The sequence below is a fragment of the Astatotilapia calliptera genome, chromosome 17 (assembly GCF_900246225.1).
Source record: "Astatotilapia calliptera chromosome 17, fAstCal1.2, whole genome shotgun sequence".
Lineage (NCBI taxonomy): Eukaryota > Metazoa > Chordata > Actinopteri > Cichliformes > Cichlidae > Astatotilapia > Astatotilapia calliptera.
The window spans coordinates 8805687-8821289 of record NC_039318.1 but is presented as its reverse complement, the minus strand read 5'-3'; the positions used below and the strand labels follow the sequence as shown (position 1 = coordinate 8821289).

General features: G+C 40.9%; 1 protein-coding gene across 1 annotated transcript; it reads left to right on the top strand.

The window, feature by feature from the left end:
• The first annotated feature begins 435 nt into the window (after nucleotides 1-435).
• On the top strand, nucleotides 436-12703 carry uchl5 (ubiquitin carboxyl-terminal hydrolase L5). The gene is made up of 11 exons (XM_026147234.1): nucleotides 436-655; nucleotides 1064-1127; nucleotides 1204-1309; nucleotides 1825-1950; nucleotides 3244-3305; nucleotides 3504-3634; nucleotides 3888-3951; nucleotides 4040-4142; nucleotides 11612-11725; nucleotides 11864-11962; nucleotides 12591-12703. Exons 1-11 carry the CDS (start codon nucleotides 580-582, stop codon nucleotides 12633-12635), a joined length of 990 nt encoding a protein of 329 aa, XP_026003019.1. The 5' UTR covers nucleotides 436-579; the 3' UTR covers nucleotides 12636-12703.
• Nucleotides 12704-15603: the final 2900 nt, after the last annotated feature.

Genomic DNA, 15603 nt, shown 5'->3' with positions numbered 1-15603 from the left:
CCTGTTACAAATATACGCATTATGGACAATCTTTAGGTCACGCCAACATTAAGAAGTTCCTGAATCTTTGACTTTAGAGCTAGACATTGAATTCATTAAATTAGTAAATAATAATTACTACAAAAAATAGAGTGAATAATGATTTTCACATATTAAATATGAAGGAAATTCCGTTATAAAGTCGCAATGTGTCCCTTCTACAAAGGGCGCTCCATATGTCAATGCTTCACCTCACATGAGGGCGGGTACTGGTTGCCTTGCCGGGAGAAAGAGATTGTTTTTATTATTTCTATATTTGTTTTTATGCATTTATTTTTTTTAAACAATGTAGTCACGGATGTTGTTAATAGGATGTTAGTAATCGAATTTTTTTTTCTTCTTTGCCAATTACACCATTCCCGTGCGTTGTACGCTGTGAAACAAAACGCGCGCAACCATCGCGTCCACATTGCGCCGCATCACGGTGAGGTCATTGTCGTGCTGCGGTTAAATTAGCCTGGCTAACGGGAGCAGTGCACTGCTAAGCTATTAGCATTTCGTTTATGTGTGCTGTAGGCTGAATAAGTAACAGTGTGAAGGATGTCTGGAAGTGCAGGAGAGTGGTGTCTCATGGAGAGCGACCCCGGGGTTTTCACGGAGCTCATAAAAGGTTTCGGTGAGTGACTCGTAGGGTGACGCTAGCGGCTCATTGAATGTAACGTGGCTGTCTCGACAAGCTAGCTAGGTGGTTAACTGGATACAATAAAGCTAACAATAGCTTCCAAATTGCTACTTCTTACTTTTGTATTGCAACAGGAAAATTTTTTTACATACTGTGCATCTTTATTACACCTTAATGTTGAATGATTTGCTTGTAATAATTGGGTCGCTACTTTAATTGGGCGAGCTAAATAGCTAGCATTACTCAGCGTTCAAAACAACGCGCGTGAAAGCAACCCCTTTGACATGTGTCGTGCATTCTCAGCTGTCAGACTACAAATGCTTTCTCTCCGTTAGTTAATGGTTACTTGAACGGTAATTAGCAATGTAAATAAATGTTCGCTGCTTCACTTGTCATTGTCAGGCTGCAGAGGAGCCCAGGTTGAAGAGATATGGAGTATGGAGCCAGAGAACTTTGAAAACTTGAAGTATGTTCATCTACACCTCTTATCTTGCATGCCTCTGCTAAAGACAGGTCTTTTTAATGTATGTGTTTTGTTACAGACCCGTTCACGGGTTGATTTTCCTGTTTAAGTGGCAGCCTGGTGAAGAGCCAGCAGGATCAATTGTCCAGGATTCAAGACTTGATCACATCTTCTTTGCCAAGCAGGTACTCTTAGCATTACAATTAATGTCCCTGTGTTCATTTAGATGCATTTGACTCACTATCTTCACTGCAGAAGCAATGCATTTTCCAGTTAGTTAGTGTTGGTGGCGCTTACCAGACGAGAAATGAAGTGGCTCTGCAAAAGGCTCTAGTTCATTCACATTGGAAAATGAGTGAGATAATAAATTGCAGCACATCTTACTTGGCTGGATAAATCTCACTAAGCCCACACCAAAGGATGCTGCTCCTCAGTGTAAAAAAAAAAAAAAAAAAAAAAAAAAAAAAAAAAATATATATATATATATATATATATATATATATATATATATATATATATATATATATATATATCTCTTGAGATACCTGATCTGCAGAAAATGTTTAAAGTTATATTTTTTTGTTAAATGTTTATGTTCATTATGTTTATGATCAACATGCAGATCCCACTTCCAGTCTCGTGTCATAGTGTTTTTAATTGGTCTATTTATTTTGTGCCTCTCTGATCTGTGTGTTTCCAGGTCATTAACAACGCTTGTGCCACCCAGGCCATCATCAGTGTTTTGCTCAACTGCTCTCATCCTGACATGTTGCTCGGCGATACGCTGACGGAGTTCAGAGAGTTTTCACAGAGTTTTGATGCAGCTGTACGTCAATGGTATTTTTGTCTCAAATCCAAATTTAAAAAATAAATAAAAAAGGAAGGGGAAAAATCTAACCGAAAAATAGATTTCAAGACATTTTATTATTTTATACATTTTATGAGATGACTCAGCCATCTGTCCTTCAGATTGTCATGAGAACCATACTGACTCAGTATAGTTTGGTTTTTTTGTTGTTGTTGTTGTTTTAGGGTTGGTTTTTTTTATCGCATAAAGAGGAAAAAAGAAAACATTTTCAGCAGCATTGTAGTGTAGCGGTTAGCACTGTTGCCTCACAGCAAGCTAGTCCTAGGTTTGAACAGCCATCGTGCACCCAGGGCTTTTTGGTGTGGAGCTCTTTTTTCTGTGCAAGTTCTCCCCTGGCGCCCTGGTTTCCTCCCACAGTTCAAAGGCATGTGTGGGTTTGGGTCATGTGTGATTCTAAATTGGCAGTAAGTGGGAATGTGAGCGTAAATGATTGTCAGTCTTGTGACAGTCTGGTGACCTGTCCTGGGCATAGATAGCTTTTTAGCTAGCCTTTCACACTATGAGAGCCGGGATAAGCAAATATTTTTGTTGGGAAGCCTTAGCTACTCGAAGCACTTAAGACTACAAGCCACATTTTACCCATGTATACATCGGTTTGCACTCTAGACTCTGAGCGCTCACACCCATGCATGTCTGTGGATTGTGGGGGGAAAATGAATACCCAACCACACTGAGAAGATGCAGACTCCACAAAGAGAAATCCCAGCTAATCCACAGACTAGATTAGGAGTTATTCATGGACCACAGCAGTATTCTTGGGCAAGATTCATTTATTGGAGTCTTAGTGTTGGATAGAAAGAACATAGACAAGGGAAAGAAACACTTGTAGAATGAGACATGTTGTATAAAACACTCAAGTTGAGTATAAAAGTGCTACATAAGAACCAGTCCATTTACCATTTTAAAGATGTTAACTCATTAGCCTGTATCATTGTCAAAGTTCATGCATTTGTAACAAAGATCAGTTCAAAATTCAACGAGATCTGAGGATTATGTTTTTAATTGTATACGGACCTCGACCTCTATAGACAGACATGGGAAGGCTCGGCGGCTCCGCAATCATGTTGACACATTGTTCTAATGAACAGTAGCATCAGTCGGTTTATTATATGTACTATACGTTGGTAGCAGTCAGTAATATAATAATTTACTGTAATGACTTGTTAACAAGCTATTTAAACACATGATGAGAAAAGAATTAAGTGGTGTCTTGTGACGACCCGTAAAATCAGCATCTTCTCCTCTCCTCAGATGAAAGGTTTGGCTCTCAGCAACTCAGAAGTGATCCGACAAGTTCACAACAGCTTTGCCAGGTGAGGCTCTGCTCCTGTCATTTCCAGCTGGGGAAGATGAAAAATAAAAGAGATTGGTCGATTTGTTTGTCAGTGGACGAGTGTGCCTTTTTTGTAAGACGGGCAAATGTGAGAGTCACTTCTGTTCTGTCCTGCATCCTCGCTTGCTCGATAATTTGTGTATGAGGTTTTTTGTAATTGTGTTTTTTGCGTTTGCAGACAGCAAATGTTTGAATTTGATGCAAAGTCTTCGGCGAAGGACGAGGACGCATTCCACTTTGTGAGCTACGTTCCTGTAAATGGCAGGCTATATGAGCTGGACGGGCTTCGAGAGGGGCCGATCGACCTGGGTAAGCAGAAAAATGTCCTTTGTTATTTTTTTCATTATGGTTTTAATAGCTTAGTACAAACTGACAGTTTAATGTTTAAAGTCCCTCGGTGTGCAGCCCTGCTGTGCACAGCTGATTTTTGTCTTCTTGGCTGTGCTCCATTCCTCATAAAGCTGCCTGTTTTTTATGATGATGTAGAGTGCGTGCTTGGGGTTAGTGCAGGTGTCAGTGTATGCGCTATTATTATTATTTTTTTCCTGTTTTTTGTCACCAGGTGCATGCAACCAGGATGACTGGATCAGCGCAGTCCGCCCTGTGATTGAGAAAAGAATACAGAAGTAAACATTGTGTGTTGTACATGTATTTCACGAACGGCTTGCGTTAACCAGATACTTTGTAATTACACGTCATTGTTTCCTTCTTCAGGTACAGTGAGGGAGAGATCCGGTTCAACCTAATGGCCATCGTGTCTGACAGAAAAATGATATATGAGAGGAAAATTGCGGAGCTCCAGGCCCAGCTTACTGAGGTGAGAGGCAGTGAAAGGGGTTGAATCCAGTGAAGATGTGACAGAGAATCATTTTTTATTCTGTTGCTTTCTGCCTCTGAGGCAACCTGTATAATGCGTCAGCAGCTTTCAAAAGTTGGAGATCATAAAGCTCTGCTACACTGGAAGTGAAGAGAAAGAAAGAAATGAGGCAAGAAATGTTTTGTGGACTTCATCTATTCCTTTTTTCTTTTTTTTTCCCCATAAGTAATACGATGGGTCAGAGAGGGACTCGGTTGTCTGTCATGTTGATGGACAGGGTTGTAAAAATTCTGTTATCTCATTTAACTTAATAACATTGCAATTTCAAACCCAGCTGAACCAAAATAACATGCAGAACAGAGTCCGTTTATGGGGATATGTAACCGAAACAGACTGCACATGTGTCATGTTGTCAATACAACAGGCAAAAATGGACTGAAGCACGGTGCTTGCTTGAATATAAACAAATATAGCAGGGATGTTGCTGCAGAGGAAATTAGGGGTTGGCGGTATAAACGGTATACGGTAGAAACGATATAAATTTGGCCAATGGTAGAGATTTTTACTATACCACTCTACCGCGATTAGGGATGGGTATTGATAAGATTTTAACGATTCCGATTCCATTTTCGATTCTGTTTAACAATTCGATTCCTTATCGATTCTCTTATCGATTCTTTTTTTTTTTTTAAAGGAGAACACTAAAGTCGATTAGCTTAGAACTGTGTTTTATATCTTCTCTTTGAACAAGATAGAAATTTAGGAGTAACATGGCCTTACAAACCCAACAGTGAGATCTTAAGAGATCCAGCCTACGGCTCTTCAATGGGGTGTCACAGGGTCCCCAGGAAAAAAAATGTATATGTAAAATAATAAAATAAATATTCTCCTGTAGCAATAACAAAGTTTAACATAAATTATTCTGTAGCAATTACACAAGAATATCCAGTAATGTCCTGCCTACAATTAAACACATTCACTTACCAAAGTGAAATCGGGGGCATCTGCTGTGGCAAATGGGTGCAAGCCTTTGACCACAAACTTGGTCACTGCTCGGTGACATTCGTCTACGCTACCGTAGCAGTCTACGCTACCGGTAGACTGCAGCGAGAACTGCCAGCATCTGAGCCAGACTCTGTCTCTCTCATCATGGTTATCTAAATGCAACGCACAGTAATAGCAGGTTTTGTAATAAGGTAAATCGCGCTAGCATAATATGCAATGCTAATTGATTAGTTACCTGCAGTATTAACGGGAGAGGACGTGGAAACGCTACCGCTGCTGCTGGGTTGAGCTTCGCTAGTCCGGAGCGGATCAAAAACACGACATTCGTTGAAAGCAATCGCGTGTTTTTTGAGCAAATGCTTTTGCATGTTCGTAGTGTTTCCTCCCTTTGATGAAATCTCTACTTTGCAAGTATTGCACGTTGCCCTCTTGTCATCCTTTCTCATAAAGTGTAACCAAACTTTTGAGCGTTTGTGCCGCTCAGGCGCCGTGTTTCCTACTGGGTAAAAGACGCTACTCAACGTGATGACGTCATTCGGGGCGAATCGTTTTTAAAAGTGGCAAACGATTCCAAGGAATTGAAACAGTGGGAACCGGTTCTCAACAAGAACCGGTTTTCGATACCCATCCCTAACCGCGATAGCGCATGTTGATGGTGTCATCAAGCTGCGCCTGTTTTGGTCGAAAGCATCGCAGCGGCTGCAAACAACATCATCTGCAAATTATGCCGGGCGACAGTCATAGCAAAGACACAAAGCACTTTTGGAATATGAGGAAAGCCAAAAACTGCGCTTCCTCCACTTCCCTACCATTGATTCATTAATGCTGAATTCTCTTGCAGCCGCTCTATTCCCGTGTTGTTGCAGTATATTAATGACTAACCTCGTTTTTTTGGATGGATTATCTCAGTTGTTCTCCTGACTGAAGTTTGGTCCGTTTATAGCCCCTAACCACCAGAAACCCTCACGTTTACTTTTATCGAGTGGAAAAAACTTAGCGTTCATCCTCCAGCTTCACTGTGCTAATGTTATGCTAACATAGCTGTGTCGCTAGCGATCACGTAGGACATCATTATATACCATCTAGCCCAACTTCAGTAACCCTACAAATGTCACTGCTTAGTTTTCTGTCTTCATTTATGTTGGAAGTGATAGCAGAGCTGTACGTCTTAATTTTTTCAAATATCTCTCAGTCAGAACATGGCATACAGTGGGGCAAAAAAGTATTTAGTCAGCCACCGATTGTGCAAGTTCCCCCACTTAAAATGATGACAGAGGTCAGTAATTTGCACCAGAGGTACACGTCAACTGTGAGAGACAGAATGTGAAAAAAAAATCCATGAATCCACATGGTAGGATTTGTAAAGAATTTATTCGTAAATTAGGGTGGAAAATAAGTATTTGGTTACCTCAAACAAGGAAAATCTCTGGCTCTCACAGACCTGTAACGTCTTCTGTAAGAAGCTTTTCTGCCCCCCACTCGTTACCTGTATGAATGGCACCTGTTTGAACTCATCATCTGTATAAAAGACACCTGTCCACAGCCTCAAACAGTCAGACTCCAAACGCCGCCATGGCCAAGACCAAAGAGCTTTCGAAGGACACCAGGAAAAGTATTGTAGACCTGCACCAGACTGGGAAGAGTGAATCTACAATAGGCAAGCAGCTTGGTGTGAAAAAATCAACTGTGGGAGCAATCATCAGAAAATGGAAGACATACAAGACCACTGATAATCTCCCTCGATCTGGGGCTCCACGCAAGATCTCATCCCGTGGGGTCAAAATGATCATGAGAACGGTGAGCAAAGATCCCAGAACCACACGGGGGGACCTGGTGAATGACCTGCAGAGAGCTGGGACCAAAGTAACAAAGGTCACCATCAGTAACACACTACAACGGCAGGGAACCAAATCCCGCAGTGCCAGACGTGTTCCGCTGCTGAAGCCAGTGCATGTCCAGGCCCGTCTGAAGTTTGCCAGAGAGCACATGGATGATACAGCAGAGGATTGGGAGAATGTCATGTGGTCAGATGAAACCAAAGTAGAACTTTTTGGTATAAACTCAACTCGTCGTGTTTGGAGGAAGAAGAATACTGAGTTGCATCCCAAGAACACCATACCTACTGTGAAGCATGGGGGTGGAAACATCATGCTATGTGGCTGTTTTTCTGCCAAGGGGACAGGACGACTGAGCCGTGTTAAGGACAGAATGAATGGGGCCATGTATCGTGAGATTTTGAGCCAAAACCTCCTTCCATCAGTGAGAACTTTGAAGATGAAACGAGGCTGGGTCTTCCAACATGACAGTGATCCAAAACACACCGCCCGGGCAACAAAGGAGTGGCTCCGTAAGAAGCATTTGAAAGTCCTGGAGTGGCCTAGCCAGTCTCCAGACCTCAACCCCATAGAAAATCGGTGGCGGGAGTTGAAAGTCCGTGTTGCTCGGCGACAGCCCCAAAACATCACTGCTCTCGAGAAGATCTGCATGGAGGAATGGGCCAAAATACCAGCTACTGTGTGTGCAAACCTGGTAAAGACCTATAGTAAACGTTTGACCTCTGTTATTGCCAACAAAGGTTATGTTACAAAGTATTGAGTTGTATTTTTGTTATTGACCAAATACTTATTTTCCACCCTGATTTACGAATAAATTCTTTACAAATCCTACCATGTGGATTCATGGATTTTTTTTTCACATTCTGTCTCTCACAGTTGAAGTGTACCTCTGGTGCAAATTACTGACCTCTGTCATCATTTTAGGTGGGGGAACTTGCACAATCGGTGGCTGACTAAATACTTTTTTGCCCCACTGTATCATGTTTAGGTGGAAACTAGCGAGCTAACTTCTAACTCCGTTGAATTGAATAAATTCTGTTTTCATGGATGCCTGGATGTTAAACTTAATTGTTACACCTGGTAAAGCAGCAACGCTGATAATTTGATTAAAGATGAAATAATTTAGACAGTTTTTAACTCTCATTGATGCCCCAGTGTTCGTTTTACTGTGGGACCTGAAGCAGATGGAGTTTTGGACCCAGATTACTTCACAAGGCTCCTGACAACGACAGCCATAATGCTCCGACAATCCATCAGGTGGTGCAGCTTCGTAGCTTACCAAAGTTGTACTAAAACATTTTTGACAGATTTTTGAGTGCTGTGTACCACATAAAATCAGTTTGAGGTCAGTAAGAACAACCAGAATTCACACATAAGGCACACTGTCGATTTTTGAGAAAATTAAAGGATTTTAAATGTGCCTTATAGTGTGTAAAATACGTTATAGAGAAGAAAATAATATATCGCGATATATATCGTTACCGCACATGCTTCAAATTATACCATGATAGGGGTTTTAGGCCATATCCCCCAGCCCTAGAGGAAATTCATTTGTCCCTCTTGTTTCAAAACAGCTGCCAAATGACCTCGAGAGAGGTTCCGAGCTCCATCTGAACCAACTTTCAAATGTACACTTCAAGTTTGAACTACAAAACATTCAAAGCAGGGTATACTTTATTATTATTATTATTATTAGTCCTTTATTTATACAGGTAAAAAATGTCATTGAGATTAAAAATCTCATTTTCAAGAGAGACCTGGCTTCATGGCAACGAAAGTCAAAATACACATACCACATAAGTATATAACATTTAAAACAAATACAATATCCCATACCCATTTATATTCTTAATGCGGGAACGTTCTATAGATGTCCAAACGTTTGTATGGGCTAGCAACTACCTGTGAAACAAACGTAAATTCTCAGTCTTCTCAAACAGGAAACAGACTTTTGTTGCTCCGCCTCGGTGGAAAAGCTACATGTTTAAAAGCTTTTTAAAAAACTCACTTTTTATATGAACAAATAAATTGAGATAAATGTGTAACTGTACATACTTGTGATTAATTTCAAACTGAATTTCTGTTATTACTGTGGCCGACCTGCAGTACCATCATGTCCCACCAGGGGCCCCCAACGCACACCTTAAATCAGTGCTGAAATGATGGGAGTGAAGTACTGAAAACGTTTTACCTTTTGAATGAATATACAAGCAGAACGGCTGTAGAGGGGGAGAAACAACCCTGTTAGGGTTACTGTGAAACAGAAGCTCTGCGGGCCACTTTGAGGCCCATCTATGTATTAGTACATAACGACAGCCTAACAGCTTTTTAAAATGGTAAAAGGAAAAGAAGCAAGCCGCTCTGAATTAAATTTAGGCTAAAGTCCGGCTGCGGATCTCTCCGTTCACTGCTAAGTTCTCCCTTCTTCTGTGTCACTTTTCCTTTTTTGGATGTGGAGCCCAAAGCTTGGGGAACGGAGCTTTTTGCCATTTATGTGTATACAGCTGTGCTCCCCACCACTGTCGAGGTTCAGGAAAGTTGAGACGATAAGGCAGGTGATGCAAACATTCACTTTTGTATCTATATAAGCTCGACATCAGTCATCATCAATGATGAATAAAAATGAAATGCCCACTGTTCATTTTCATATTCGTCTATTTTTTTTTTCTTTGCCCCCCATTATTAATTCAAAACCACAGTGAGCCACTGAAGATGAGCAGAGAGCACCATGTGGCTCTGGCTGTGGTTCAAGACTCCTTTTAGCTGTCAGTATTTATGCTCATTGGTTCAGGATCAGAGATTGCATCAAAAAGACAAGCGTGGAAAAGTTTTACATCGGCTGCTGGCTTACACGAGTAAAAACTAAAAGTTAACCCAACTTTTCAAACAACACAAGAACTGCATATCATCTTACAGTAATGGATACTCTGCTGAACATAACTGGCCTTTTCTCATTCCTTCTGTTTAATAGTGAGACAGTTCCTTTTTTTTAGTCTCTCTGCACAGAAATTTATTTTCTTAAAGCTTTTGAAGGCAAACATTTGTAGGAACTTGTTTCAGAAAAGGAGTTTAAGACTGTCTACGGCTGATCTTTACGCTCTGACACTGGTTGAAATGTCAAACCTTATTCCACTGCTTGATAACGTATATTAGATAAAATATTGAGTTTACATGACCTGACATGAGTGAAAGATTTCATATTTATGAAATCAATGGGATTTCATGTATATGAAAGGGGCTGCACAGATACATGAGCCAAACATGGATATCAGCTTATCAGCAAATTGCCTGACATTTATTTATCTGTTCACATTCAGTTAATGATTGGAAGTTTCACAAAATCTGTGATTTGTAAAGGGTTAAGGATTTTAAGTCCCCGCTCCCCCCTTTTTAAGAGAGAGAATCTTTGAACTTCAAATTAAAATGAAAGAGTTGGAACAAATACAACTTGGCACCTTTTGCACTGTTAGAAAGCGGCCTGTTTGTTGCTGTTTAGCTGACCGTTATTTAAATACATTTCAGGCTAGGGCTGTGGGATATGGCCAAAATCCCGATATAAGACATCTATCATCCCGATAACGATATAAATCACAAAAATGTAACATTTTCTGTAAATTCTGTGAATCTCGGGCAGCTCGACGTGTGTGAAGTGTTTCCAGCTGGGCGTCGTGTACCTGGAGTCGAGTGTTTTAACCGATGCATGAAACGATACATTTTTAGACACGTTTGAGTCTAAGGTTTATTTTTTTAGCACCTGACGGCTATTTTATGCTTCTCATCCGTAAACATTCTGCAAACTCTTTCACGTGATTCAGTTTATTTTGAAAAGTCTCAACAGGATCTTGAGCTTTATTGTGAAAGGTTTATGTGGAAAACAAACAAGCGGACACGCGATGATGGTTTTACCATCGTTGTTGCTAACGACAACGCATAAAAACAGGCGCTTGTCTGTCTGTAGTGTGGTTATATTAAATATAAGAGAAAGAGAGAACTTTAAGAAATTAATATAGCCACTACAGTGACCATCAAAACAATGAAAAATATATTGCTGTAAACAGTTTATTTTGCGACACCACAAAACAAACGATGGCGTAAAATGAAACGATAGACGTTTTTATATCGTCATCCGATATATATCGTTATATGAACAGCCCTAGTTCAGGCTGGTCCTGCTGACTGATCAGAATAGCAGGGCGTAGGTTTGAGCTGTTTTTATTTGGGGTTTCAAAGTGGGGCCTGCCAGAGAAGAGCAGGTGTCTTAAGAGAGTGATGAAAGAAAGCTGGCCTCTCTCTGATTGAAAGCTTTAGGCCGTTGCCATGGTCCTGTGCACTGTTATGGGATGTTGCTGTAACTAACCACACCTAACATTCACAAAAGTTTTCTCAATGATGGGTGGAAGAATGTAAAAATGACTAAACATATTGTTCACTGCAGCTCATTATCTAGTGTCTTGCTTCTGTTAAGACTAATAAAATCGTTGCCTGTGTTATATTTCCATATCTTGGTGATTAAAGCCGTTTGCAGAGGTTTAGCTGCTGCGTGCGTTTCATCTACTTATCATCACCGTTTGTTCTGAGTGCAAGTATTCAGTGAGTGGACGGAAACCTTCTCCCGCCTTCTGTTTCCAGGATGAACCAATGGACACAGACCAGAGCAGCACGTTCCTCAGCTCCATCCAGTCAGAGATTGCCAAGTACCAGCTCCTTATTGAAGAAGAAAATCAGAAACTAAAAAGATATAAGGTGGGTCTCTTCTTCAGTAATAATTTCATAATGTTGCATGTGACGTGTCTTACAGAAAGCCGGTCCATGAAGAAGTAATTCTCCTTCCAGAAAGATTGGTGGATGCGGATTTTTTATTATTATTTTTCTTTCTTACAGATTGAAAATATTCGACGAAAGCACAACTACCTTCCTTTCATCATGGAGCTGTTGAAGACGCTGGCAGAGTACCAGCAGTTAATACCTTTGGTGGAGAAGGTAATTCCCCCCCCCCACTTTCTCCAGCTTTCCACAGCCCTGTTTACTTTGAGCAGGCGAGTGTTCTCAGAAGACTCGAGTACTTTGACATTTTAAAACATTGTTCTTTTAACAAGCACATTATTTTAATTAATAAGCCGAGTGCTGCCAGCAGGTAGCTTTTATGAGCATTGGAGGAGTGATAATGAAATACCTTTTCTTAATGTGAAGGGTCTCTGTGAATTAAGAATTCCCTTTTGAGATTTTGGTGAGGGCATTTCTTTAAGAACACGCTGATTAGTGAAACTGTGTAGAAAGCCAGACTGTAATTGGCTTTTGTGTCCACTAGGGGGCAAACTTGATTTGAAAAGTAGGCGCTGTCTTTGAGTGAAGTAATTTCTGTTTATTAATACAGGACCTTTTCATGGGAAATAACTTTTCATTTCATTAATTGATTCCAACTGGACAACAAAAACAGAAAATAAATGTGTTTATTAATCTATTTGTAACTAGAGCATATGAGTTTAATTGTTGTGACTATGATAGTTTAATGGGAAATAACCAGAGGAATTATACAAAGAAATTACATTTGAAATGAGAAGGTCCTCCGTTGCTATTAATAAAAATGTCTCTGGGTTTGTTTCCCCAGGCGAAAGAGAAACAGAGTGCCAAAAAAGCCCAGGAGGCCAAGTGAACAAGAGCACACTATGATTTATACACACACACGTCCATCCTAAACCCTACAGTCACCCCCCCCCCCCCCCCCCCCCCCCCTCCCACACACACACACACACACACACACACACTGTACCTGTCACATATGTATTAATGACCGAAGATGGTCTGCAGCACACTCTCACCATGGCAACCCATTAAACCATCCAGGACTGCCCTTCGGGTGTAGCCAAAAGACTGTCTGGCAAGGAAAAAAAGAAAAATCATGTGTCCATCAGCTCTAATGCATGCTCGAAGGAAAGCTGTTATCAAATGATGTTCTGTCTTATTTTCATAATAAAAATGTCTAGATGTTTGCAGACTGCTTGCTTTTATGGACCTGTATTATGCGTTCCCCTGATGTTTAGATGTGTCTGCAGATAGTTTACCCATCAGTGCTGTGTAGCTAAATTTCTACTAGTGGATCTTTGGCTCCATCTGGTGGTGTAGCGTTGAAATAGCAGGGCATGTATTTACTGTACTTCTTGAAGGCCGTGTATCAAGACTATTTTTTTCCAGGCTTTGTCATTTAATTAACATGGTGGCACACTCGTACTACAGCTGTTTTTCTAAAAGAGCTCCTACTTAAGCAATCAGACATTCAGATCTTTGTTTTAGAGCTGGACCTGATGGGAGGACACAATCAAGCCGCCAGGTCCTTATAAGTGCATCATCAACAATGGACTGGAAATTTAATGACGTCTGTGTGGCTTTTGGATACATTCCCATTGCAGTGTTTTGATGTTTTTTAACACTGAAGGCAAAGGATCTTCTCTTAATTTGTCAAGTAAATCAAATTCGAGACGGCGGTGTACAGAAATTGGCTGCTCTAGAACAGTGTGTGCGTCTAAAGGCCTGTGCAGACTGACGTATATGCAGAGTGCTGACCAAAGTAGGACGTGGCCCGTTTCTAAATTTGGATCCAGTATTTACACACCTTTTGAGTACTCCTTGGATCTGATCCCAGTAGTCTGTTGCCATGATCGTCCATAGCAACAAATGAGAACCCACAGGTTTTACTACCAGTTTAGAGAGAGAGAGGCAAAGACAGTTTTATTTTCTTGCATCAAGCCATGTGGATCAGCAAAGGTGTTCACTATGATGACATACCAGTTTTGCGTTTGTGAATACCAACACCCTGTGCTTTTTTTTGGACTATCTGCTGTTGTGCACACCAATTGCCATTGTTTTTTTTTCACGCCTATTGTATCCTTTATTTGGCTGTTGTCACAAAAATGAGTGTGATGATGTGGTAGATGGATGCAGATGTTAGATAAAAGAATTAAGATTCTAAAAATAGCCAGGCATCTACGTAATGGAATGTGTGCTGGGTAAGTCTACTTTAAAGGTCAAGGCAAGTTTATTTGCACAGCTCATTATCACATATGATTCCTCAAAGGTCTTCAGAGGCCTGAAGCGATGACGGTTCCATAATCAGACATGGAGAAAATGTGTGGCAGAATAACATCAGCACTAGGACACAATTCACTTTTTTGTATTCCCTTACTGTTAAATTTCTCGGTTGCTTTCTTTTTGTTCAGCCAGCATTTCAAAACCCAAAAGAACTCGATTTCACAGTGACGCACAAGCATTGAGAAACAGGAACCATCGAATGTTTGGCATTGTTTGTTGACTAAGATTAGGAAGATTCATAGGTTTTCATGATAAATCTTTGGGGGGCAAATAGACACTCTGGAAGAAATACTTCTTCTAGATGTCTTTTCTCCTTTGACAACTAGATGTGCAAACTGTATAAAAAGTCTAGCAGTGCTTTGGAGAGGTATCTATGGGCTAAACACAAAGCATTAGTTTACTTTGTTTTGGGGGGATTATTTGTTTTCATTGAGCATTAACCTTCAGCTCACTCTTCAAACCAAGTGAAAGAAAGCAGCTTTCATCTGTTGTGGTGAAGAGAGCTAAAAATGAAAGCCAAGCATTGAAATTAAAGCTATTTACTGTAAATTTGTGTTTCTACCCTCACGTATGTGGGCAGGAACTGTAGAAAGTCACCAACAGAAAACAGTCACAGATGCCAGAGGCGGAAATGGGCTTCTTCCGGAGGGTGTCGGGACATGCCCTTAGAAATAAGATAAGTCACTTGGGACGGACTTGGGGTAGAGTTGCTACTCCACGTTGAAAGGAACCAGGGGATTTGAGTAGACACGCCTTAGGCAAGGTGTTTCAGACATGTCCAGTCACTACGACATACTGGCTGGTTTCAAAGTACCTCAGTATCCCCCCCCCCCCCAAGGGAAGGGGGTCTCCAAGGCAATGGAGGTCTCGGCATTTGTTTAGACTGCTGCCACTGCAAACTGCACCTGAATCAGTTGAATAAAACATACATAGAAGCATGAAAGGTTTCCAGGTATAAATGAAAGGATCAAACAAATAAATATGACGTGACTAGAAGAAAGTTTCACCTAAATTACTGGTGTATCAAACATCTTTGGAGACTCCATATCCTAAACATCCCTCACCCCATAGATGTCCTGCAGTTTTATGGGAACATGAATCCAGCACAAAAACAAAGAAAGAGCAGAGTTAAACGCACTGGTATAAAATCGCTGGCTGATGGTGCTCACATCACAGAGAACAGCAGAACATATGGTTCTGGAGAGCAGCCGCTTTAAAAGATTATTCCGTCTCGTCACGACAGCAGGGCAGACATCTGACAGAGAGAGCAGAAGGGAAGGTCTGGGTGTCTGGCCACTGTCAGCCACCACTGTGAGTTCACAGAAGGGGACTCTCCCTGTCAGTCAGGTGGCCCTCTTCTCCTACACTTAGAAATTTAAACATAAGGGGTTACTGTTACAGTGTGCGAACTCAACTGTACAAAAAGGAATGCAATGTTCCAGAAAAGACGAGGAATGTTGTTGTTGGGCAACTGAACATGCTGCACGTTATCTAATAAGTCTGACTGCTCTGTTAAACATTGCGAGGCATTTATC